Source organism: Micropterus salmoides, unplaced genomic scaffold, assembly GCF_014851395.1.
Source record: "Micropterus salmoides isolate LMB-PRFRI ecotype aquatic unplaced genomic scaffold, ASM1485139v1 Ms_hic_scaffold_21, whole genome shotgun sequence".
NCBI lineage: Eukaryota > Metazoa > Chordata > Actinopteri > Centrarchiformes > Centrarchidae > Micropterus > Micropterus salmoides.
The window spans coordinates 455,040-482,814 of record NW_024041262.1 but is presented as its reverse complement, the minus strand read 5'-3'; the positions used below and the strand labels follow the sequence as shown (position 1 = coordinate 482,814).

The 27,775-nt window shown below is 39.1% G+C and overlaps 1 protein-coding gene across 5 annotated transcripts in view; it reads left to right on the top strand.

Annotated features, from left to right (window-relative positions):
• rbfox3a (RNA binding fox-1 homolog 3a) overlaps nt 1-27,775 on the top strand; it is a 330,750-nt gene that overhangs the window by 293,314 nt on the left and 9,661 nt on the right. For 3 of the 5 annotated variants that reach the window (XM_038736119.1, XM_038736118.1, XM_038736120.1), the window contains 4 exons: nt 1,559-1,691; nt 6,160-6,199; nt 6,392-6,456; nt 17,009-17,087. In XM_038736119.1, the coding sequence (XP_038592047.1) occupies nt 1,559-1,691; nt 6,160-6,199; nt 6,392-6,456; nt 17,009-17,087 (317 nt within the window). Of the gene's footprint in view, nt 1-1,558; nt 1,692-6,159; nt 6,200-6,391; nt 6,457-17,008; nt 17,193-27,775 lie in introns of those variants that run through there. The other 2 variants (XM_038736117.1, XM_038736121.1) reach the window with 2 other exon arrangements.

The following is a 27,775-nucleotide window of genomic DNA, read 5'->3' as shown; positions in this document are numbered from 1 at the left end:
CCAGTGGAGACTAACCTGAATGCACACCAACCAAAGGGGACTCAAGTCTCCGGGGGACAAAAAGGGTCCCCATATGTTTTTTGACGGTGAAGACATGGTTTTGGGGTTCAGGTTACAATTAGTCTAAGGTTAGGGGTAGGGTTGGGGTTAAGTTTAGGCATTTAGGTTTGATGGTTAAGATTAGGGTAAGAGGCTAGGGAATGCATTGGGTTCATGCAACAAGCATGTGTGTGTTTGTGTTTGCGTGTGCGTGATTGTGAAGGCCTTGCTGAACCAGCTCACATTACATCACATCACCATGCCAACCCGTGCCTGTAAGAGTGACCCTTGTGTGTGTTTGTGTGTATATGCATAATGAAGGATGGCCATAGACTGAAACTACCACTCCAAAAAATACAGGCCATCTGCTTTGTGTCCCTGCTGCCAAACACTGAGCTGAACCTCCACACAGTGCCTCTCTTACTGTCTCTGCCAGCTCAGCTCTCTCCATCAGTCTTTTATCCCATGAACATATCCTGTTGTTCCATCCTACCTATCCCTGCATCCTTTTGTTTTGCTTTATCCTGTCCAGTTCTTCAGAAGTAAACACATTTGAATTTGCTCAAGTTGCAGGTGTGATCGATCTTTTTAATTTTGACCAAAATTAAGACTCATTACTTTTGTCTAAATCAGTAGAATATCTTCATTTAGGACATGTTCTTTCATTTGTTTAAACACAATCAATCCATCACTTTTATTAGTGTCAGAATGATCTTTCATGTCCTATATTTGATGAGAAGTGCCCTGTGAGTTACTGTATTTATTTAGAAAAACTTCACCATCATATCTTTAAAACAGAAACATTTATTATCTGTAAGGCACAAGAGTGGAAATCTTCTCATCTTTGTTGTCCGTGAAACAATCTAAAAAAGTCCTGAGCTAAGAGTCAAGATGCTGCTAATGTGTGTTTCCTTTTAGAAAAGTAATTAATTTGAGGGACAGATCTTGTCTTATTTTATACATTTTAGTGAATTTAGTGAAGTACAAAACATGGCAACTTCCAAATCCACATCAGTCACACCTTAATTTCCAATGTTTCCGTTAAGGTTTCTTTTTGTGGATCTGGTGGTCCACAAACCCCATGTACAGGCCCAAACTAATAATTTATGTATTCTACGAGTAAGTACTGTATGTTTATCCAAAGTCCAATATATTTTATTCTCTGTCCATTGTTTTTTACACCGTTGTACTGGGTGACATGTTATAATATGTCTTAATATGCAGCTGAAAATAGTCCCCAACAATGTTCCTCCTGTTTGCATAATGTTTGTCAAAACTACAGCTGTTTTAAAAAAATACTGAGTATTTATAAAAAGAAAAATATGTTTGAGAGTCATTTTTAGAGATTAACACATTTTTGATTTCAGTCTTTTCAGGGATTTGTAGACAATAAGCATAGCATAATGGTAGCCATATCTTTTAAATGTTTAGGAGTGATTTTATTGCATAAAAATAAAAACATTAATGTAGCAACATATTGTACTTCTCTCCTCTCTGTGTTTGAATGTCTCTCTCTTAGTGACAGGGTTTCCATACCACAGTACAGCAGCAGCCATGACTTATAGAGGGGCCCATTTGAGAGGGAGGGGCCGTGCTGTTTACAACACATTCCGCACTGCACCTCCTCCTCCACCTATCCCTGCCTATGGAGCGTGAGTGGCTGCTAACACGCACACACACACACACATACACACACACACACAAAACTGAAACAAACACACATAATCAAATAAACACTGAATGACAGATCTCCAACACTGAAAACACGTTACTGCACAAATCGAGTTCACAGTGTTACTCAAACACAAAAGCTGAAACACACACACACAAACCTATACATACACACATGTAGTAACAGGAGAAGGGTGAGTGAAAAACAAAAAGGCCATCTTGTAATAGTACAGAAAATTGCTCTTTGATTCCAGAATGGCCAAATTAGTCTCTTTTTTTCTAATATGTCGTTTTTTAATTCAGCTGTGAATGGATTGTTATAACCTGTCCTGCACACTCCAGTGTGCCTGCTTCTGAGAAAGCAAAAGACCAAGTGAATGGGCATAAATGGAGAAAGAAAAAGAGAATAACTGTCTGAGAGCGCATTTTAGGGTTGAAAGACAAAAGATTACTGGACGAATGGCACAGTTAACCACATGGAACAACTCAATTAGTCATTTATTGTATAGTGGTAATGCAAATAAATTTTCTTTGATCAAGCTTTTAGCAGTTTAGCAGGAACTGTCGAGTGATTGACAGGTTTGAGCCCAAATGTGTGTGTGCATGCAAATGTTTATTTCACACTTACAGAACTTAAGGCACACACGAAATGGTGCAGAGAAAAGTCCAAGCAAGGCTGAATCCATACAGCGCAAAAACCATACAGTCCATGACGTTAAGGTAAATCCAGAACAGCAAACAGGGAGACTGAACACAAGACGTCAGCAACTAAACACAAGACAAGAAAAAAACAGGAAGCAGCCAAGCAGTCAAGCTCAAAACGCAGAAAAGATCAAGCAGACTTACTAGCTGAATAACACAGGCAAACTCCAAACATTATAGGGAAACAGACCAAAATAAGCATCAACAACACAAACTCAAAACCTACAGACACACTCAGACCAGGATTGTGATATAGTTTTACACAACAAAAAACTAAAACTGCTCATAATGTTTTATTTTGAAAAATAAAGAATAAATACATCATTGAAAGAGAATACATTGTGCTGCTTGGTTTGGATGTGAAGTAGCTTCAAACTGAGTGAAATGTAGCACTGATGTGCGCTAATTATGAGTTTGGTATGACCATTAGTGAAAATGTATGATGCATCCAGGTTACTCAAGGGTTGATGTCTGGATATGATGTAAATTTCATCACTGGCTCTTGTCCACAAACATCCACATAGATCCACATGAATGTGGACAGTCGTACACCACCCAAAATGCATTTATTTGTGTCTTTATTTATGCTCTCTCAAGAAAGCATTGTGAAGGTGGTATATGAGCTACAAGCATGCACAGAGGCTTTATTTGCTGAAATATAGTCTGGAGCAGTATTTTCCGAAACACCAGGCAGCAGTACAGACAAAAGCCACATTTTGTTACAAAAAAGGCTAATGAAGTTATTTGGAAGCCTTGTTTTTCAACCACTGTGCCATGCTCAGAAAATATAGTCAGGTGTGCCATTGGAAATCATCCAATTCTACTTAGTTGATCCAGAAAAATTAATCTTAAATTGTACCAAATATTTATACAGATCTCATTGAGCATGGTAACACTATTGGTGGTAGGCAAAGTCAATGTTTGACTGTTTAAATATGGGTAGACCATTTGACCAAGTGACAACATTACAACAACAAAGATGGATTAATATTCAAAGAGGAAAAATATAGACCCTGGACTTGATCCTGACCCCAGATGAAGAGTTCACTGGTATGGCAGCTGAGAGGATCCAAGAGTGGACACAAGGCGGGTTAGGTTCAAACTTAGATAGATTTATTGACAGTGTGCTGGGGGCAGAGAGCAGGCAGACTGATGAAATCAGAGCTCAAAACCCTCAGGACAGGACTGGCAAGCAGCATCTTCACACTCGGAGCTGAGATCTGAGTAGAAGCAAAAAACACAGGCAGTCAGTACAAGCTCACAAACTGGATCAAAGAAACTCTTACAATCTAGAAACTAGATCTGGGCCTTAGCGCTTGTTACCACTGTGGGTTAACGGACGATCTGACGCTGACTGGAAGTTGAGTTGGGGTTTTATTTCTCTGGTTGCTCTGTGCCCTCTAACCAACTCTTCAAGAGCTAGCTTGACCGCTAGTAGCTCTCTGTTGCCCACATCATAATTTCTCGGCCGGACTTAAGCAAAGAGAGAAAAAGTCACAAGGGTGCATTTTCCAATCTAGATTGGAATGGCCCCCACCCCACTGTCTGATGCATCTACTTCCATAATAAACTGCTTAGCAGGATCTGGATTGGCTAGAACGGGGGCGGATGTGAGTCTTGAGTTTGGAAAAGACTACTTGTGCCTCAGGGGTCCAGGAATAAGTGTTCTTAACCGAGGTAAGCTGTGTGAGTTGAGCTGCTACCTTGCTGTAGTCCCTAATGAAATGCCTGTAGAAATGGGCCCTCAGCGCATCTTCAGGTTTGCCTTCATCTGCCTGCTCTCAATGATGTAGCCCAGGAAACTTACGGATTTGAAGTGGAACTTACATTTTTCAGCTTTAACTAAGAGCCTCTTGCAGAGGCAGAGGATATTTGTTTTTGATGGGTATGTTGTTGAGACATTGCACAAAAAAGAACCCAGCTCCAAAAGGGGAAGAGGATGGATGTATCAGGCTTGCTTTTAGAGAGTCACTGATATAGTTCTCCGTCGCCTCTCTCTCATGGTGGGAAATGCTGTAAAGTCTGGCAGGATGTGGTGCGCCAGGGAGCAGTTTAATTTTGCAGTCGAGGGCCTATGTGGTGGAAGAGACACAGCTAGATCCTCTTTTCAGATCATGATACTCAGATGGGACATTGGACAGATCAGGCGATTCTGGGCTGAGTTGGGTAATGGCTCCCTCTGCAGGAGAATCAGAATCAGAAGGAGATTTATTGCCAATTAGTGTTTTACACATGTGAGGAATTTGCTTTGGTGATAAGGTGCTACACGTAGACAAACATACAGTTGACATAAATAAATGTAGAAATAGGGGATGCTCTCATGATGGTTGCTGGACAAAACTAACTCAGTGGGGACAGTGTTGTGGGTGAAATAGGACCATCCAAGGCCCTGGCTGTACTGGGTTCTGAGAGCAGTTCTGTGGAAAAACCTTCCTGAGCAGTCCAAAAAGTTCCACTAAGATTAAGACAGGCAGGGGTAAGTGTGGGGTGCACAAGGTGGCTGGGAGTCACTCACCAGAATTCCTTAGGCGGAGGCGCTCTGCTGGAGACAGGCGAGCCCGGCCCAACTACATGGGTTCACGTTCTGAACTAGCAGCTGGTGGCCGTGCAGGGACTTAAACCTCGTGGTGAACAGGAGTGAAGGCTAGCGGATGGCGAGAGAGAGAGGTGGTTATAGACTGGGTACTTTGTTCCCTGCGTCGCTCACACAGGCAGTTGTCAAAGCGTATAGCCAATGAAAGCAGAGAATTTAGGTTTGAGGGGTCATCTCTAGAAGCCAACTCTCATAATCCTCTCATTTATGCCCTTCCGGTAGACCTCTCTCAGGGCGGCCAATACAGTCCAGCTGGTGTCAGCGGCCAGTGTTCCGAACTCTACCGAGTAGTCGTCGACACTCCTAGACCCCTGCTGCAGGTCTAGCAGGCGACTAGCAGCATCACCACAGTGATCTGGTTGATCAAAAACCTCCTGTATCATGGCGTCAAACTCCCCCAAAGTCATGGCAGAAAATGGAGAACTCACATTCACAGCCTCAGCCCAGGTCAGCGCTCTCCCTCTTAATAATACTAAAATGTTACGTACCATTGATTGGTCCAATGAAAAGGTTTGCGGGGGCTGGGTGAATACCATGGCGCACTGCGTTAGAAAACTAGGGCACCTGGTGAACTTGTAGGTTTATGTTTGAAATGGGAACCCTCTTGTAGAGAGGTGGAGACAATAGGTGGGACAATCACTTCTGATACTGTACTTACTGTAAATTCTCTGGGTGAAAACCCTGAGTTGGAGTTGTCTGAATTAGCTTAGGTATGGTGATGGCACTGTGGATAAGACATATGCCTCTAGTGTGGGAGACCCTGGTTCAGTTCTCACTACGACATCCACCAATGGTGTTCCACAGCAAGACACTTAACACCTAGTTGCTCCAGAGGCGTGTGACCTCTGACATATATAGCAAAAATTGCTTTGGATAAAAACATCAGCTAAATTACTAATTATTTAGTTAGCTTGTAATAATTGATTAGAGCTATCTCTCAAGACTTAAACCCGCTTACATAAACACCAACTGAATCTCCTACACATTACATTTTAGTTGATGTGAACTACCGACACAATGTCAGGACAGACAGGAAATTCATTTGGTACTTGTATTTCTTTAGTTACAAGATTCTTACCTAAAACATTTCCCTTTCATTTCATTTTACTTCAATGCTGAAAAAAATGCTTAATGTTTGATATCTCTGTCAACAGTGTGGTCTACCAGGATGGCTTTTATGGGGCAGAAATATATGTAAGTCAAAATCTAGTTATTCACTATTTTCAATCAAGAAACTAATGTGGTACTGAGTGTCTTGAGCATTTGATCTAATGCTTTCCCTTACCTGTACCTTTACCTAAAGTTAATTGTTGTATTAGCATCATTTTGGTGACGGTCTTGAGTTCCTAATTTGAGCTGATATTGCATTCCTCTGTCTCTGCTCAGGGAGGGTATGCAGCTTACAGATATGCCCAACCAGCTGGTAATGCTGCAGCTGCATACAGTGACAGGTACGTTGGTTTCCTTTACCCTTCTGAGGATCACTTAAAGGTACTCTGTTTCATTGTCAGTAGTTATGAATGTATTCACATTGAACATTTCTCAAAACACATTGGATACCATACCTGCCTTAAAACCTCACCAGAGATGTGCAAAGGCATTTTTATGGACGGTGGCTCAGTTCCTTCTTAACTCACTAAAAGCAGTGAATCCGACACTCAATGTGATGATGTCTTGTAGATCACTCATGGAACAATTGCACTTTTTTACAATTGCAGGAACAGAAGCGGCTTCATATTATTGTTTTCTTTGTGTGAAACAAAATAAACTACAATATTCTCTTCAAAACTATTTTCCACTCACTGGTGAACAGACATGTATAGAAATATAATAATATTTAAAGAATGTGTAAAAGAGATTGAAATTGAATCAATCCAAAACAAATGTGCTTCACAGAATAACATAAGGAGCTTACATACCTGTGTGAAACACAATAAATACAGATCCAACAGCTCCAGAGCCAGAAACACCTAGAGAAAGTGATAGGAGAGGGACAAATTACAAGACAACGGGAAAGAGAAGAAGTCGAGTTAGTAACATGCACTAATGGGATAAGAATGCATACAGATGGAGAGGGAGAAGAGGAGAGAGGAGGTCAGTGCATCATAGGAAGTCTCCCGGCAGTGTAGGCCTATAGCAGCATAACTAAGGAATGGTTCAGCACTCATCGGTGCAAATATGATCTCTTTTCCTGCTTCTTGTCAGTACACATGCTACAGCACTCTGGATCAGCTGGAGAGTGTAAAGAGACTTATTCGAGCAGCCCAATAATAAAGAATTGCAGTAATCCAGCCTAAAAGTAAACCTATTTAGTTTACCATTGACTGTAAATCAGGTAGTGTAATGTCACCTTAAAACCATTTGGATATTAGCAACAGCTCTGGATGGTCATATGCAGAGTAGAAATCACTAAAGGTCTAGGCTACTTTTTGCTAATCAGGGGCATCCAGCTCACCAACCCTGGAAACTCCTGAAAAACTTTTTTTTTTTAAAAACTAACCATTGTTGATCTAAAATAAAGAAAGAATTAACAACTGTGTGGCTTGTTACTTGTCTAGAATGTTTTCATAAACACATATCGGTGAACTATTTTTGTAATTTAAGATAAAAAGATAAAAGTTTCCAAACAATCCAGTTTTAAATCCAGGAGCAGACAGCCCAGAATGAAAGCATTTGTCTAATAAGGTGCAGCAAGGAAGTGTTTGTGTTTGCCTGTAATCATGGAAGAGAAACTGATAACTGCATCAATGCTGGGAAGCAGCCCAGCCCCTCATGTCCAAAAACGCCCCTGTGGATTGGTGATCCTGCATGACTGGTATCATGAAGCTGGTTATCAACTGGCTCAGCTTACTCCTTTCTAGTCTGAGCAAGGGCATGTTAATGTGATAGATTTCATAGGCGTTCATAGTATGAAACAGTGATACCTGTTGATATTACAGTACAATAAGAAGAAGTAGAAACAATAGGAATGATATCCAAATACTGGTGGAAAGACTCTAAATTAATGAATAAGCCTTTTTAAATATGGTCTGCAATTTAAACATTTTCACCATGTTCCATAGTGGAGAATACAGTAAATGTATTATTTCCTATAGTGACATTTTGGTGCAAACAGGAAAAGTACAGACAATCAAAAAATAAACAAATGCCTTATAAAATGTCTCAACGGAATCTGCTGATCTGATCCTCTGAGGTTGACCCACTCTGGAGCAGGTTAGTCCTGCAGTACAGGTTACGATGGTGATTCCCTCCAGTTAACAGTGAGCCAGCTTTATTATACCAGAAACTTGAGTTAATCCCCAAGAAAACTGTCTAGGCCACTAATCTTGCTTTGTGGTACAGGCACCAGGAGCAGATGTTGTTGTACTATATACAGCCCAAAATCTCCACGGAGGCTCACCTGGACAGATGAGGACCAGAACTAAAGACAATTTACCAAGTCCACAAGATCAATGGTAGCCATCCTATATGGAGGAGAGGCTGCTACTCATACCCCTGAGAACTGCTGTGTGCTTTGTACTGTGGAGATCTGGGCTGCTGGTCCACAGTCTTATGGGTGTTCTCTGCTGCACCTCCAGTATTTGTGTACTTGTGTATGTGACATAAATAAATTGTTAAAGTGTGTGTGTGTGTGTGTGTGTGTGTGTGTGTGTGTGTGTGTGCGCGCACGTGTGTGTGTGTGCGCGCACATGTGTATGTGTGTGCGCGCTCATGTGTATGTGTGTGCGCGCTCATGTGTGTGAGTGTTGCACGCACGTGATACTACTGTTGTCTAGTTGTGTGTGTATTAAGGTGCTTGGGGAGCTAATCTGAGGAAGATTGGGCAAGTCAGGGTTGATAAGAACCAGCCACAGCAGGAGCCTGTAGGCCTACTGATAATGGAAGATTTATCAGAGGCAAGCAGCAAGGGGCATGCTTGGGAGAATTATGAACAGAACAGAGGAGCAGGTGAAGGGGCACGTCTCTCTCCATGAGACTTTTTTCCTTCCTATTTCTTTTTCACGCACCTTTTCTCTTTCTCAGTTATTATTATTTGTTCTATCTTTGGCTGATGGCTAGTATATCCCCCTCCACTCCCATTTCATCTTTTAGACTATTGTCGGATAAGAAAGGTCTTATACAGAGTGGATGGGCTGGGGATTGAGAAATTATATGTGTCTCCTTAGAGTACACACACACACAGACATACACACACCAGACTACAACTAAACTACCGCTATCTACACTTGAGACCAGGTAAAAGGAAGCAAACAGATTACTATTGACCATTAAATTCACCTTGTCTGTCTTCCATCATTTCTCAAACAGCACTAGCTCTGAAACAACCCTTAAGCAACGATCAGACAGAAAGCGTTTTTGCAGTGAGAGGCGTCTTTTTCCTGAGGTTCTGTATAGGCAGTAAGTGTTTTGTGAGCTGCTAAGGCACCCTGGTTGCCTGGTGTTTTAGATGAGCACTCGAGTTGAATAAACTCCAGCTCAGAGCAGAAAAGCACCTGATGTCATTGCTGTTTTTCCCCCATTGTCCAATCAGATGGCTGATTCTGGATGCTGGCGCTATATGAATTTCCCCAGCATGATATGAACAGAAAACTGTAGGTCTGGAATCAAATTAGTGCGGTGCTTTAGATTTTGGGTAAGTTGTTTTCATTCATTTAAAATTCATTTAAGTAATAGTTAACTAGTAGCATACTTTTAGAAACATGATCATTGTAACGTTTAGCTAGTTACAAAGTAAAAAGTCTCACATCAGCTGTCAGAACATCAGTCTGCTGTTAGAGAAAGAGTAGACTGAGCCTAAAGCCAAAATACAACATTGATGTTAAAACAAACAAAATTTTACCCAAGCAAATGCTCAGCCACTCGACAAGACCAACAGACACCCCGTAGTAAGAGGCTATATACAGTGGGTACGGAAAGTATTCAGACCCCTTTAAATTTTTCACTCTTTGTTTCATTGCTGCCATTTTCCAAAAATCAAAAAAGTTCATTTTATTTCTCAGTAATGTACACTCAGCACCCCATCTTGACAGAAAAAAACAGAAATGTAGAAATTTTTGCAAATTTATTAAAAAAGAAAAACTGAAATATCACATGGTCATAAGTATTCAGACCCTTTGCCGTGACACTCATATTTAACTCAGGTGCTGTCTATTTCTTCTGATCATCCTTGAGATGGTTCTACACCTTCATTTGAGTCCAGCTGTGTTTGATTATACTGATTGGACTTGATTAGGAAAGCCACACACCTGTCTATATAAGACCTTACAGCTCACAGTGCATGTCAGAGCAAATGAGAATCATGAGGTCAAAGGAACTGCCTGAAGAGCTCAGAGACAGAATTGTGGCAAGGCACAGATCTGGACAAGGTTACAAAAAAATTTCTGCTGCACTTAAGGTTCCTAAGAGCACAGTGGCCTCCATAATCCTCAAATGGAAGACGTTTGGGACGACCAGAACCCTTCCTAGAGCTGGCCGTCCGGCCAAACTGAGCTATCGGGGGAGAAGAGCCTTGGTGAGAGAGGTAAAGAAGAACCCAAAGGTCACTGTGGCTGAGCTCCAGAGATGCAGTCGGGAGATGGGAGAAAGTTGTAGTAAGTCAACCATCACTGCAGCAATCCACCAGTCGGGGCTTTATGGCAGAGTGGCCCGACGGAAGCCTCTCCTCAGTGCAAGACACATGAAAGCCCGCATGGAGTTTGCTAAAAAAACACCTGAAGGACTCCAAGATGGTGATAAATAAGATCCTCTGGTCTGATGAGACCAAGATAGAACTTTTTGGCCTTAATTCTAAGCGGTATGTGTGGAGAAAACCAGGCACTGCTCATCACCTGTCCAATACAGTCTCAACAGTGAAGCATGGTGGTGGCAGCATCATGCTGTGGGGGTGTTTTTCAGCTGCAGGGACAGGACGACCGGTTGCAATCGAAGGAAAGATGAATGCGGCCAAGTACAGGGATATCCTGGACGAAAACCTTTTCCAGAGTGCTCTGGACCTCAGACTGGGCCGAAGGTTTACCTTCCAACAAGACAATGACCCTAAGCACACCGCTAAAATAACGAAGGAGTGGCTTCACAACAACTCCGTGGCTGTTCTTGAATGGTCCAGCCAGAGCCCTGACTTAAACCCAATTGAGCATCTCTGGAGAGACCTGAAAATGGCTGTCCACCAACGTTTACCATCCAACCTGACAGAACTGGAGAGGATCTGCTAGGAGGAATGGCAGAGGATACCCAAATCCAGATGTGAAAAACTTGTTGCATCTTTCCCAAAACGACTCATGGCTGTATTAGATCAAAAGGGTGCTTCTACTAAATACTGAGCAAAGGGTCTGAATACTTATGACCATGTGATATTTCAGTTTTTCTTTTTTAATAAATTTGCAAAAATTTCTACATTTCTGTTTTTTTCTGTCAAGATGGGGTGCTGAGTGTACATTACTGAGAAATAAAATGAACTTTTTTGATTTTTGGAAAATGGCTGCAATGAAACAAAGAGTGAAAAATTTAAAGGGGTCTGAATACTTTCCGTACCCACTGTATATGATGCCAGGTCCGACAATTGACTGCAGATTTTGAAACTGTCCCCTGCTCATCCTAAAATAAGCCATAAACTGACCATTATCCAGACAAAGCTCCAGGACCAGCTGGTGGTAACGTTATTCCCAGTGATTCCTCCTCTTTCTGAGGGTACCATGTACATGTACGGTAATGTGCAAAAGCTTTGTGTGCAAAAGGCAGGTGTGTAAAATATGCTGTAATAAAATAAGAATGCTTTCAAAAAATATGTTAATAATAATAATAATATTTATCAATTTACAAAGTATATTAAGTGAGTCAACAGAAGAAAAATCTAAATAACATCAATATTTGTTGTGGCCACCCTTTGTCTTCAAAACAGCATCGATTCTTCTAGGTACACTTGCACAAAGTCAGGTATTTTGTAAACATATTGCCAGGTGTGTGTTTAAACAACTATACCAGACAGGTGCAAAAGATCACCCAGTCAATATGTAGGTTGAAACATGATTATTAACTGAAACAGAAACAGCTTTGTAGGAGGAATACAACTGGGTGAGGAACAGCCAAACTCAGCTAACAAGGTGATGCTGCTGTAGAGATTTTACTGTCAAAAGTCATACACCATGGCAAGACTGGGCACAGCAAAGACACAAGGTAGTTACACTGCATCAGCAAGGTCTCTCCCCGGCAGACATTTCAAGGCAGACAGGGGTTTCCAGATGTGCTGTCTCCCTTTTGAAGAAACACAATGAAATGGGCAATGCTAAGGACCATAGACGCAGTGGTCGGCCAAAGAACCCGCTGCAGATGAATGATGTCCAGTAGTGCCATCATCTCAGAACTGACAGAAGACAGTGGGACCCTGTTACATGCATCTACTGTCTGGAGAAGTCTGGTCAGAAGTGGCCTTCATGGAAGACTTGTGGCCAAAAAGCCTCCAACATGGAAACAAGGCCAAGCAACTTAAATAAGATGAAAACACAGAAACTGAGTTTTGTGAAACATTTGGCTGAAGCAGAAGGCAGCTGGTCATTAGGTCAGAATGAACGGTCTCCTCAATGCTGAGAAGAACAGGCAGATACGTATTTATCCTGCAATGCCATCAGGGAGGCATCTGATCGCCTGGGCCTCCAGCACCACTGTGAGGAATCTTGGAGTTATTTTTGATCAGGACATATCCTGCAAATTTCAAGGACCGCATTTTTTCACCTACGTAATATTGCGAAAATCAGGAACATCCTGTCTAAAAATGATGCAGAAAAACTAGTCCATGCATTTGTTACTTCTAGGCTGGATTACTGCAATTCCTTATTATCAGGCTGCTCGAAAAAGTCCATTAAGACTCTTCAGCTGATCCAGAATGCTGCAGCACGTGTTCTGACAGGAACAAGGAAAAGAGATCACATTTCTCCTGTTTTAGCTTCTTTGCATTGGCTTCCAGTAAAATCCAGAATAGAATTTAAAATCATTCTTCTTACCTACAAAGCTCTCAATGGTCAGGCATCATCTTATCTTAAAGAGCTCATTGTACCTTACTACCCCACCAGAGCACTGCGCTCCCAGAATGCAGGGTTACTTGTGGTTCCTAGAGTCTCCAAAAGTAGACTAGGAGCCAGAGCGTTCAGCTATCAAGCTCCTCTCCTGTGGAACCAGGTTCCAGTTTGGGTTCAGGAGGCAGACACCATCTCCACATTTAAGAGTAGGCTTAAGACTTTCCTCTTTGATAAAGCTTATAGTTAGGGCTGGCTCAGGTTAGTCCTGAACCATCCCTTAGTTATGCTGCTATTGGCCTAGACTGCTGGGGGATTTCCCATGATGCACTGAGCTCCTCTCTCCTCTACTTTCTCTCCCTCTGTATGCAACTTCATCCCATTATTGCATGTTACTAACACAACTTCTCCCCTTTCTGGTAGTCTTGTGCTTTCTCGTCCCTCTCCTCTCTCCTCCTATCACTTCCTGCAGGTGTTTCTGGCTCTGGAGCTGTGGAGTCTGGATCTGTGGTTGCGAGTCACCTGCTCCCACTCTTTGCTATAATTATTATTAATAGTCATATTGTGATTATTATTATTATTATTATCAATTAACATTACTATAAATATCTGTATCATTGTTCATTCAGTCTGTACCACTATTACCTTTACCCCCTCCCTCTCTCCCTCCTTCTCTTGCCCCCTCTCTCTCTCTCTCTCTCTCTCCCCAACCGGTCGAGGCAAATGGCCACACACCCTGAGCCATGGTTCTGCTTAAGGTTTCTGGCTCTTAAAATGAAGTTTTTCCTTGCTTCTTTCGCCTTGTGCTTGCTCTCGGTGGGAATTGTTTTTTTCTGTAAATAACATCACAGAGTTTGGTCTAAAACTGCTCTTTTATTAAAAGCGCTATGAGATAATTGTTTTTGTCATTTGGCACTATATTCATTAAAATTGAATTGAGCTGAATAGACCAAAGACCCAAAACATACAGCCAAAGTCATGAAGAATTATCTTCAGCGTAACAAAGAACAAGGAACAAGGGAAGCGATGGTATGGCCCCCACAGAGCCCTGATCTCAACATCATCCAGTCTGTCTGGAATTACATTAACTGACAGAAGCAACTGAGGCTGCCTAAATCCACAGAAGGACTGTGAGGAGTTCTCCAGGATGTTTGGTTCAACCTACCTGCCGAGTTTCTTCACAAACTATGTGCAAGTGTACCTAGAAGAACTGATGCTGTTTGAATGCAAAAGGTGGTCACACCAAATATTGATTTGATTTAGATTTTTCTTCTGTTCACTCACTTTGCATTTTGTTAATTGATAAATAAAATCTATTAACATGTCTGGTTTGTCCACATTTGCACAGTGCTGAAACACTGTTTTCCTGCGCCCAGTGTACTGTTTGAGAGCAGCTTATCACCCTCAGTCACAAGGAGGGCAAGTGCCCCCACCTTTCTATTTATATATATATATATATATATATATATATATATATATACACATATTTAACCAAAATTGTACAAATCTGTTAGTTTACTACACAGCAAAATAAGGTTTCCTTGCAACAATTTAAAAAATTGCACCGTATTGCTTTTTGTTTTTCACAGCACGCTCCGTCTGATCAGGCCCCTAAACACCCACAACCCTGGAGCCATCATAGTGCCTGGATTATCTTTACAAAAGGGCATTCATCTTGAAATGAACACACAGATACAAAAGACAATAGTCTAACCTATGGATACATAAATTACATGACATTCATATTCATATAGGTTTTCATCAGTTCTACGTAGTTAGTGGCCCCACAGAGGAACAGTTTATCGGTATTTCAGTGCCATGTTTTGTTATAGTTAGACATGACATATATTGTAATGACTCAGAATGTCATCAAATAGCTTGTCAGTGGTACTATTCTACTGTTCTAGGTTTTTATCTGTATAAGCTAATAGCAATTTCTGTTGGCACTTTAAGCATGGAAACAGACAACAATCACTGGATTACTATTGATATTGAAGAAAACGTCTGATTTCTGAGCTCATTTATGGACATTTATTTGTGTTTATTTAGTAAATATCATTTACCATTTTAAAAAAAATAGTGAGTCACACTGATTACAGCAACTTGTGTGTCAGATTGGACTGAAACTAATACACAAAAAAGTAGTGATTAATCATTGAGGAAAGTAATTATTTTCTGTAGCCCTAAACACTACCCTTACTTCCTTCATTACTTCCTTAGCTCTCCCTCTGTAACAGGTAGTCTAACACATAGTAGTGCAGCCTCTTATCTTTGCCCTCCAGACCAATGTTGGCTTCCCTTTACTTTTAGAGGAGAATAAAAAACAAGACAGCAAGAGAGGAACATAAATAAAGCAGTCTGGTGGCATCAGAGAAAGAAGGATGGAGGGGTGGAATGAAAAAGGAGAGAGATGTTGAGGAAGGGGATTAGTTTCAAACCAGTGCTGGTAAAAAGACTGGCAATAAGCTTCAAGAGTCGGACAGAAAGAGATACTGGTGGAGATGACAGTAAGGAGAGAAAGAGGTGAAGAGGAAGACAACATGGGGGAAGGAATGGGACACATCAGAGAAATCCTGTCCTTCCCTTTACCTGCCTACTCTGTGTCCCCTGATTCAACGTCTGTCTTCTCATTTTTTTTCTCTTTACAAACCTATATTTCCTTTTTTTTTCCTATGACTTCGCTCTCAGTTTTCAAATTTTTTCTAATTTTTCTCTTTATTCATAATCTCCCTTCACCCATCTACTACTCTTATCATTCTGCCCATTTATTTTCTTACCTTTCTCTCTCTTTTTCCTCTCTGGCTGATGTTACTTTTATTGCAATCCTTCCCCATCATCCAGAAGATAAAACACTCGTCCCCTTTTTCTCATCAATTGAACGAGGTAAAACAAATCATTGCAATCACACACTCTCACCTTTACAACATACATTTATAGGCAGACATCGATTGCATTTTCATCCCATATGCCTGTCCTTAGCGTGAGTGAGAAAGGGAAATGATTATAGATCTCTCCTCTGGACCCTAGTTAAAATCGACGACCCAATGCATAATGTCTAATGGATACTCATTTTGGTTAGTTGGCATTCCCTATCCATTATCAAGTCTATTCAATCAAAGCCAATATGTACATGGTTTATGTCTGGTGGTTAGAGTTTTTAATACAAGAATCCATATAGTTTTATATCTGATTGTCAAGTCTGATTGTGAATCCAGTGAGTCATAAAAAAAAATTTCATTCAAAGCTGCAGAGCTGGCCTTACCTGTTAGAAATTCCTTGCAGGTGGTAAATACAAGAGAATGTTAAGTTTACACACATATGGAAAGTAGATAAATTAAAATGTAGAATTTTAAGTTTTAAATAAATTGTTCAAATAAATACTGATAGCATTCTTACTTTAGTTTGGGATGTAATCACTCCAACCAGAACCATACCTAGAACTTTATGTGTCTAAATAAATGACCACAAACTAATTGACATGCAAACCTGAGGCAGATAGTATTCTAGAATGTGAATACTGAATGCTTTCTGGGCAAACTATAATAATGTGTATTCTTGCTGTTTGCTGCTGTGTGTACCTGAAGGGAACTTAAAGGTAACAAGATACACAAACAATTCAATGATAGTGGGAGTAGCAGGGGTTCAATAGCAGCCCAAAGCTCAATTCTGCCCTAGGGTCCCCTAGCAAGTTAATCTAGCCCTGTCTTGATGTTGTAGTCGAATGGACCAAGAGACTATCCAGTGGATGCAAATGATTGCTTAAGTAGTATTTTTGTCAAGGTACATTCCCAGAGTTTCTAACTCATTTCCTTATCTGAGTTAGGATTGATCTAAATCCTAGTGTTGTGCTCAGTTCCCTGGAGAGATACTGTCCTGATATACCTGATAAATGCAGGCCCTGATATTTGCGGTGTATCCAGCTACATTTTTGTTAACATCTTTGAGAAGTTATTGTCATAGTAAATACTGTTTCTGCCTGTTTTCTGTTTTATAGTTATGGCAGAGTCTATGCAACAGCAGACCCCTACCACCATACGATTGGTCCTGCAGCCACATACAGCGTGGGCACTATGGTGAGTGTGTCTCCTATTTCTTAGCTGTTGACTGTCTGAATATTGTGTCAGACTGCATGTGCACGATACTGTATGTATCGTGATTAAATGGAGCAGGTGCAGCATCCTCACACTGTACCCGGACACATAAATGTTTCATTTTACAGAACATCAATTTTACAACAGAAAATGTCAACTAACTATTCATATGAACTACTAACCCAACTTAACTACTAACTGTAAATAAAAATAAAATAAATCATTTGCTGACATACTTTATTAATAGTCTATTCAACAAATGAGCTAAAGGTTCCTATGAGTTGTGTTTCCCTTTGAGAGATTTTAATGTTTAATGTGAATCTTTGCCACTTCAGTAAATGAAAAAGGGACATTGCCTTATTCTCAAACTCCCCAATCAATTTCATTGGCCTGAAGCTACTTGCTTGAAATCCAGACTGAGAATTCCTTCCCACAGGAAACAGTCTCTTCAAGTTTTGCAAAGGGAGATAGTCGAATGGTTAATGTTTGTTTTTAGCTAGCTTTGCAGCTAACATCAAAGATGAAAAAAAATCTTTAAAAAGAAAGAAACTGAGCATCACAGAAGATGTGGGAGAAAGAGAAAGTACAATTTGTTTTCTTTCGTGGGTGTGGGTAAGGACTTCCTCCAAAGATTAACGACCATCTAGTACATGCTTCAACGTGCCATGGGAAATTAAAGTAGAAAGAGAGAATGATAGACCAGAAATGAAGGAAAAGTAGGAGAAGGAGAGGGATAATTAAAGTTATTGGTAGCAAACCAAACTTGGATTCCAGACAGATGAAGCTCGATGCTGAGTACTTGTGATGGAAATTGAAAGCCCCCACCCGCCTCAAACACCCCCCTTCCTCCCCTAGTGCAGCTGCTAGCTAAAAGCCTTCATTAATTATGACCATTATTTCCTCTTCATTTACTTAATTAAAACAGTGGCCTTTGTTTTCCTTCTTATTACTCTACACTTTCTTCTCTTTTTTCTTTAAATTAGTCCTCCCTTTTCCCCATCCTTCCATATTCAATATAAAAAAACTCAGATAATCTCAAACTCATGCCTTACATTCTGACTGAAACAAAACTTAGTAAGACCAAACTTGTCAAATTTATGTTATAATGATGAGACTGATAAATTAAATAAAATTATGGGTTGGATAAGTGAATACCCAAAATGTCTCCAGATGAGCAAAAGTTTAAATGCTAATGAATCCATTCATTGTGCTTTGTGTGGTTCTTGTCCCAAATTCTATTTTCTACATAAATAGAAAAGATGATTTTTGATTAGTGTTTCTTTCAAGCCCTGTGAGTTTAGACCAAACTCCTCTGTGTGGTTGTATAGAGGATGGCAGACATCTGGATGCAGGCTTTATGGGCAGGACTAGGTAACCAATTCACTGATTTGGTGAGGGTTTTTTTGTTGTTGAAGCCCTCTGCATTGAAATGAATGAGGTGGCTGTCTATTTTCACGCAATACTAATGTCTGTCTGAACCTACCCACTATCCTACAAATTTCATCCATATTGGACAATTCACTCCTCATGATTTATGTCCAGTGCTAACATTCACTATCGGTGCAGGAAGCAGTGTGTCCTTTATGTAGGGAGGTAGAAAGTAAGGCTGTGAAGCTTGGCTGGTGAATAGAGTGTAGCATGTCAGACTTTCTTGCAGGAGACCAGAGTTGATGTCCCATCACAGACCTTCAAATATAATGTTTGTATTTTTATAATCTATGATCTAAGGGTGGGCAATACAGCCTTAAAATAATATCACAATATTTCAGGGTATTTCTGTGATTATGATGTTCTTTACCATGTGACAAAATACTGGGAAAAAAGTTTATTGTTACACTTCTTGCACTTCTTGCATATTATTGTGGTTTGTTGTACATCTGCTCTTTTGTAACCAAACCACTTCCACACTACTAAAGTTGTTCCCATTTTTAAAACTCCAGCAATGTTAATTTTACTTTCAGCTATGCTCGTTGTTGCTGTGCATAACAGTATGAAATTATTACATCAACAAGTTGGAATATTGCCATTATCACGACATGAGGTTTTTTTGGCCAAATTAAATTTTTTACCAAAATTATCGTGAACAATATAATATGAAATGCCCTACCATGATCTTTGCTTAACCTTAACCAAGTCTTTTTGTTAACTAGTCAGAACAATACCTTAACCATAGTTTATTTGCTATAAACATAATCTATCCCTGAACCTAAGAATATTATTACAATAACAGAACCAAAGTTGCATTGTAAGTAATGTAGGTGCCAGGCTTATACAATATCTCTAGTTTTGCTTAATCGATTTTATTCTAATCAATACTGTAGAAAAAAAGTAGACATTGGGCGTGAAACAATTTTGGAACAGAATGTAAGAATTGTCCAATATTGACCTTCTTATCTGGTGATAAGGGGCTAGTCTGAACAGAGCCTCAGTACCTGTAACATGGAGAGCAATACAGATCCAGTTTTCCCTCAGTCTCTATTCAGCTACACTGCAGAAATTAGAATTAGGAAACCATCTTGTTTTGTTTTGAATACAATTTCTTAATGCCAACTAGTAGTTTTGGGATAGTTAAGTTGTCATCCAAAGATTATCACAGTGGTCGAAAGCAAGAATTGCCATGTGTATTTTTTTCCACTAGAAGCTATAGCTAAAAAGCACTAAACTTGTAATGTGTCTGTCTCTGGCAGTTCTGAGAATCATTATTCTATTTCAGAGACATTAAAGCTTAAAGACATGTATGTTTTGAATATTTTCCATGAGGCGTCTCATCAAAAGCAAAACAGCATTACTGTTAGGGATTCAGTGAACATAAACTCACTTAAACATGGACATGTTGTATAACGACATACAGAATATGCTATGGAAGTTGGGAACAAGTATCAAAAAGAAAAAATATCTAAACTTATAAATTCATGCTCATGTACATACAGCAGTCACATGCATCCAATTACATTCTTTCACTTCACAAATTTCCCAGCTACTTTGTGCACAACATCACTCTGAATTAAACAAGTGATAAAGGGAGGAATGTTTCTTTGGAGGAAAGAGAGAAGTTCATTTTAATATTAATAGTTCATTTTAATATTAATATTACAAACAAAGAAAAATACTGAATACTGACTTTTTCATCTTTGATGTTGCAGGCTAGCCTTTACAGAGGAGGGTGCAGTCGCTTCACTCCCTACTAGAAAAGAGGGGGAAACGCCCCGTTCCATGCCCGCAAAACAGACAAAAAAACAGCAACAAATTAAATCAGTAAATAACCATCTTCACCCTCTTCATGGAAAACTAAAAACAAAATGCTTCCAGGTGGCAAATGTGATCCGGAAATAAAAGTATCGTTCTCAAGTTGCTTCCCAATTTACAGAGTGTACACATTGTTATTCAATAATGTTGCTTACTTATTTTGGAAAAGAAAACTTTGTCACTCTGTGTTGACTTGAAAGTGTTTGCATTTACATGTCTGTAGTGGATAAAAAGCAACAATAGTCAATGTGGACAAAGTGGGAAAGAGTGGAAATAGGAAACTTCTCCCTCATTCTCAATCTTTTCCACAATAAGTTATTGGTCCGCAACTCAGTTCCTTTGAGGTGGCCTTTTGTGTTAGTTTTAATCGGATTTCCCTAACTTTATTGTTTCAATTAGTAATTTCCCCCTGTGCATTAACACTAACACTACCGTTCAGCAATTCCAGTTTAAGCAACACATTCCAGATTAGATTTATAAAGTAAGTGATACAGCCATTCCATCCCCTTCGAGAACTGCTTCCATTCAAAGTGAGCCAATAACAGGAGCTGAGTTTCTGACTGACTCAAAGTTGTTCAGCCCAAAGTAGGTGAAACTGCAATGAAATGGCTACCAGGAAGTGATGTATTATGAAACCCACAAGGTCAAAGGAAGACCATGATGCATTACTGAGTCTGAATGCAGGAGGAAGTGATGTATAGCAGGGTGTGGAGCAAGAGCTATGGCAGCCATTGCAAAATGGGCAGCAGTGTGTTAGAGGCCATTGATCATTGGCATAGTGCCAGAGGCAGGAGGTATCCCATTACTGCTGAATGGTTTTAAAGGAGAAAAGTACATTATTTCCACACCGCTTCTCATTGTTTCATGTTTCCTCATAACCTGCACATACTACATAACAATCCCACATTTGCTATTTATGATATCATTTTCATTGGACATTAGAAGTAGTGATAGCAGTAACTATAAGTAGTTTTTTTTAACGATGATCAATAAATGTATTTTTGTTAGTTCTGTGAAAAGCTGTACACCTATGTTCTTATCAGCAAAAATCTGTCATTGTTTTTCCATGGATGTAGACAGCTAGCTATTTAGGTCCCTATTCTCAATTTTGTCAACAAAGCTCTGATTAGTCAGTTGTTACACCAGAATACAATTGTCAATTAGCACAACACCAGACGCATTTGATTTGTGTTGATGTGGGCAGGTCTGGAAGCAGGGCAGGACTTCAGCAACTGCTGAGAAATATATATCTGTCTCTTTAGCTGCTAAATGTCCAGTATCAAATATCCTGGTGTTTTTGCAGGACACTGTTGCTGACAAGAGTTGATGAGAGCAGCTGAGACTCAACCATATAGTAAATGGTCCTTACAAACAAAACAAGAGCTAAAACAAAGGCACCAAGCTCCATGGAGCAGTGTTGGGAGATAATATTTAATGTAATACAGACTCAGACTCTTCCTGTCTGCCTCTTCATTCATCCAAACTTTTTGTGTAAGTTATCAGGCCTCTAAATCTATTTCTAGATCGGAGATGTGGTTCACAATGTAACATTAGCATAATCACAGGAAAAATATGGTGTGTCGATAGTGGTTTCGGATTTTAATGCGTCAGACACTGGACGTGTACCTGGCAACATCAGTGCAGCTTCCAGCACACCTATAGCTGTTAGCCATGGGAGAAGTGATGGAGATGGAGGAAGAGCATGTTTGCGCTCAGGATAGAATTAGCATTATGTCCCCGTGCTTTTCAACAAAAAGAAAAAACGACCTGATCCAATTAATTAATATCTCTGTAATTACTACATTTAGATATATATGTTCTTTGGTAATTACAGTGGAACATATATGCTCATTTTTATGGAGGACTGGTCCTGACAGATTCAGAAATAAATACAGAAATAAATAAATAAACATTTTATTAAATGCACAAAAAATACAGTAAATATATAAATGTAGGCAATAATTAAATTATTTAATGAATATAGATATTTATTTAGCTTCTTTATTTATTCACCTTTGTATTAATTACCTAATTTATTTATTGTCCATTATAATGTTCAACTTTATTTATTAATTACTTTTTTTAAATGTATTCATTTGTGTGTGTTTTAATATTTTTGTCTGTTTTATTCTTCCTTTTAATTTTCTACCCTATTTATTTCCCCAATGGTATTTATTTCTGTCCCCCCTTTTTCTTTTTCTCTATGTATTTCTGCCTCATTATGCAAATGTGGAGGGCTGTGTCTCAGGGGGTAAACTACTCACGTGTAATGTAAAATGAGGAGACAGAAATAAATACCATTGTGGAAATGGGGTAGAAAATGCAAAGGAAGAATTAAACAGACAAAAATATTAAAACACACAAATAAACACATTTTAAATGTTTTAAAATATTTTAAAAAAGAGGCAATGAATAAAGAAGCTAATTAAAAGAGATATATACATTTATATCTCATTGTATAATTTATTTACTGCCAACAATCATTTATTTACTTTATTTCTTGTGCATTTAATAGGATGTTTATTTATTTCTGTATTTATTTCTGAATTTGTCAGGATCCGTCCTCGATACATTTTAACAACAAAACAAACATCTATAGTGTTATAATATAGTTTTATTATTCGATCAATATCTTATTGTATAACACACGTTTATGTACTGTTTGAGACACATTTCTATAATTCAATTACAAAATGGTGCAAATTCATTTGTCTCCTGCAACCCTGTGAATGGCCATGCAGACAACAACATGGCCTCAGACCCCAGGCCGGTGTAGAGAGGCAGCCTGATTAGTCCTGGAGGGTCACTCAAAGAACAGAGAAGCTGCTTCAATCTGTCTTCAAATCAACAGGGGTTTTAGGAATTAAAAATGAGACCTGGGTCAGAAAAGGTTTAGAAGCTCAGTTTTAGAAGTTCTCCAGAAGGCAATGTGAAAAAAATCAGAAATGAATAAGGGGCTTTCTTTGTTGACGTACTGTGTACCAAATGACATAACGTTAGGTCAGCGTAGCAGGTCCTGGCAGATAAGTGACACTTTTATAGACTGTAAAATGCTCACTGCAGTTCAATCGGGAGCACCACGAAATATGCACAAAGTTAGGAACTGATAAGCAGAACCCAAATGCAGGTGTCTTAACAAATCCATGGTTCATGGAAATTTGATAACATTTCCAACTTGAAACTGGTTCTCGATACCGCCCCTATTGATCAGAAGAACAAATTACAGTTGTGGTATAGGTGGAATCAAATCATGTGATCACAAGCTCCACATACTTTATTGTTTAGCAAAACGAAAGTATAATCACACAAAGGAAATTAATTTTCTTAGCAGCTCCGAAGCTGAAATCTGAAATCTTATTGCTTGCCAGTTTTCTGCCTATCTTGTCAAAATAGGCCCATTTCAGTTACCTTGAAATAACCTTAACTCCTTAACGCCGATTGTCGCAAATTCGCATCACACCTCTTCCTTTGAGACTGCAGCCAAGAAAGCGCTTGTATTCCCCCAATGCCTGTTTGTGCATATTTGATAACCCTTTTGCAAGCACTGGTTTTTCATTTCATGTCATTTTTTTTTGTGTAAATAAATTCAGGCGTCAAGGGCTTAAGGTATATTAAATGGGAGCCCGCTCACAACTAATGGCCAGAAACTCCACAGTGTAGCTTTGATATCATTAAATCTAGAGCATATCAGGCTACTTTATTGTGTTACATTATCAGGTTATCATTAGTTAGCTAGCTGTTTACACACAGCACTATGAGTTGAAGTGATTTGAGACATCTTTTTTGTTGTTCAAACATTATTTCCATTATTCTGGATTTTATTTTTCATCATGCTATATTGTATTCTCATGCTTTCATCATGCTGCACAGCTTAGGTGTCATATGCTAAAAGGCAACACACAGGCAACACTCCCTAATACACCTAAGCATTCAGTAACCCACCAATCTCAGTCCTTCTCTCGCAGCCACACATTCACATTCACACACAAATCAGTAAATAGCATCTGTGCCTGCTGTGCCTGATGGGATCGTAAAGAGGGGAGTCAGTAGCATAGGAAGAAGAGAAGATGAAGAGAAGCAGCAACCGAGGCAATTTACCCCACAGATTAGAGATAAGATAGTTCAGTCAATAAGCACTGATCTCATTTGAAGATATATCAGACTGACTAGACTGGTATGGTCTTTTCCTGTCACTATTGTCTTTTTTCTAGTTCTCCTGCTGTTTCCAACAGTGTTAAGGCCGTTGTTACTGTATGGATTGGAAAAATCTCCCACTCCCTTTTCTTTACACAGACAAAATGTTGCAATATTCTAACATGTCTGCACACTTTTAAGACAAGCCCCTGCACTCTGTAGAACTTTCTCACTTTTGTTTCCCCTCAGTGGATAGTCGGGCTACTATCATGCTACATTGTAGTTTCGTGTTTGCCACAATCCTTCCTGTATGGTATTCAGACTCATTGCACTGAAAGGTTAATTTTCCTTTTAGCAACAAATCCCATTAGAAGACCAAAACCAACAATGAATTGATCCTACTAACATATTTGATATATCTCATTCCTGCTGTGCCACAGAGCTCCATTGCTGTTAAAAACATATCAATGAGCCACATCATTGCAGTGGGTATCACTTTTAATGATTTAAATTTTCAGAAAGAACAAATTGCTGTCACTGAAAGGTTAGAAAGTATTTTGGTTTGGACTAACTTAAGTGAAAATGTGCATTACTAGAGCAATTAAATTACATGATAAGGGTATTAAGGCCGTGCTTTATTATTTGATCTTGACAGGTCCTCACTGTGCCCAAATCTTGTGTTTGTATGTTTTATATTCCAATTTTAATGTCAGAGGAATGGGGCCCAACCGCTCAATTTTGCCATGGGCCTCCATAGCAAGTTAATAGCCATGGATTTGTTGACAGTTTAAAAACATTAGAATGCCAACTTTGTCCTTTAAAGTCTAGTGTACAACCATGAATAATTCAAATATTGGTGGCAATATAGTTGCGGCAAGCCTGGTACTTGACAAAATTTGATTCATCCTTAATTAAACATTAGATATTAGATATTCACTCTTATACACAGAACATGCTTATGTATTCCATAGAGTAGAATGTACTTTCGGTGGTAATGCGATATGAACTGCTTTTCATAATCTGTAATGTAAATAAAAATCTGGTATTTGTGGGGTTTTTTGTCCCTCGCTCTTCCATGCACTTTACAATTTTTGTATGTTTGTCATAAGGTTTTGAGACTCATTTGCCAGTATTTGTGTATCTTAAAAAGAAGTGTAACAGTGTAGTATCAGTCTATTATTTAGTTATATTTACATGAGGTTCATATACTACAGAACAAGAAAATATAAATCAAAAGAAAAAACTTTTGTATGCTTATATATCAGTGGTTAGGGGTTAGACAATTAGATTTTGGTGTCGTTTTATGTGCCTGTGGTCAAATTATTGTGTACAGTATGTTTTATTGTCTATAGCAATGTTTCCTTAATATCGTCCACCTTTTGGGCAAGACACTTAATTTTTTATTTGCTGCCCTTTTGTTTGTTTAAGCTTGTTTCAGAGACCACAAGTAGTCAGTTTATTGGCCCTTGACACCACAGCAGGCAGCAGCCAGCCAAAAAAAAGAGTGTTCAAAGGTGTTATTAATGTGAAACAAAGTGGAGCAACATGTCCTTGTCAATTGTACCAAAAACGACATATATGACCATTGGGCCGCTTAAGTAGGTTACATAAGTCACGTGACTGATAGTCACATGATGTGACACGTGGTAAACGTTGTAAAAAGGAGTTTAAGCAACAAATCTACAGTTAGGCAACAAAACTATATGGTTAGGTTTAGGAAATGGTTTGGCTTTACAACTTTTTATTCTACCTCACCTGACTTATTCATTTGCTGTATTCATATGGCAAAACAAACAAAAAATGTAAATATGGGCAACACATTTATCTTTTCCCTCTATTTTCTCAAAAATAAAATCCATCAAAAAATATACAATTTTTTAAAATATTACTTCAAATTTCTTTTCAGCAGTATACAGTATGTCAGCTTTCTAAAGGTTGGAACCTGCTTCTCCAGGCTGCACATATTGTAGTTTAACAAGCATTGTGGTTGTTTACATTTAGTCTATAGCAACATCACCTTTACTGTCTGTACCTCTGTGTGTGTATATTGTGTAGGCTGCCTCCCTCCCCTCTCTCTCTCCTTCCATCCCTCTCTTTTTCTCTCTGTTCCTCTCCTGCCCTCTCTCTCTCTCTCTCGCTCTCTCTCTCCCTCTCTCCTTAACCTCCAACTGGTCGAGGCAGATGGCAGATAACTGTTGTTGTGATTTGGCGCTATATAAATAAAATTGAATTGAATTGAATTGAATTACAGAAATTTATATAGTTTCTTTGATACTTGTTCGAACAACTTGTAAAATGTTTGCATTCTTTTTCTTCTCCTTTGTAGTTGGATCACTACAGCACTCTTAGCTGTGTAAGTCCACAGAGACATTTACATACAGTATATCTTCACAGAAGTGGAATTTCAGTTTCAGGCTATCTGACAATCACTGCTTTTAAGTGTGCAACACAAAGAAACTACCAGGGATCAAAAGAAGCAATAGATGCACTTAATAGAAGTATACAAAATTATAACATATATAGGGAGAGCAGGGTAAGTTGTCTCGTTTGTAAGTTGTCACACTGCTCATAACTCCAACACTAGAGGCTCTATGTCAAAAATGAAATAGCCATTTTGACTTCTTTTTCTATGTTCAACTTCCTGTTCACATGTGCTCACGGTCACTCTAATCTGAGGTGAGCACAATTTTATTATTTTTTTGCTTCAAAAGTAAAACATTTGCACTTTAAATTTGATGTATTCCAACCTTATTAGGTATGAATGTTCAAAATGATTACTTTGCACAAATTAGAGGAGACAATAACGTACCTTTTAATACTTCAATTGAAGTGCTATGTTAAGCTAACCTTGAGATTTAGCTGACATTAGCACACATTTCAGTTTGGGGCAAGTTGTCTCAATGACTTTGGGGCAAGTCGTCACATGTGATTACTTGCTCCAGTACAAACAAACACATAGAACATGCTCAAAAAACTATGTGAAATTGTGTAATTACCTCTGACATCAGTATTAAATGATACTGTAAATAGAATATTATACACTGTAGTTTACAACAGCAGCCATATGCCTGGACAAGACTGAATTCATGACAGAGTATTTACGGTCTAATACCGTAGGCATGTAGTGTGTTAGTGGATACAAACACACACGCACACACACACACACACACTACATCATATAGTTATTAATTTAGTTAGGCAACAAGGATAGTAGACAAATACACTTGTAATTTGTTTGTAATTGCATGGAGGAATGTGTTTTTGAAGAAAGGAAGGAAATTATCAACAGA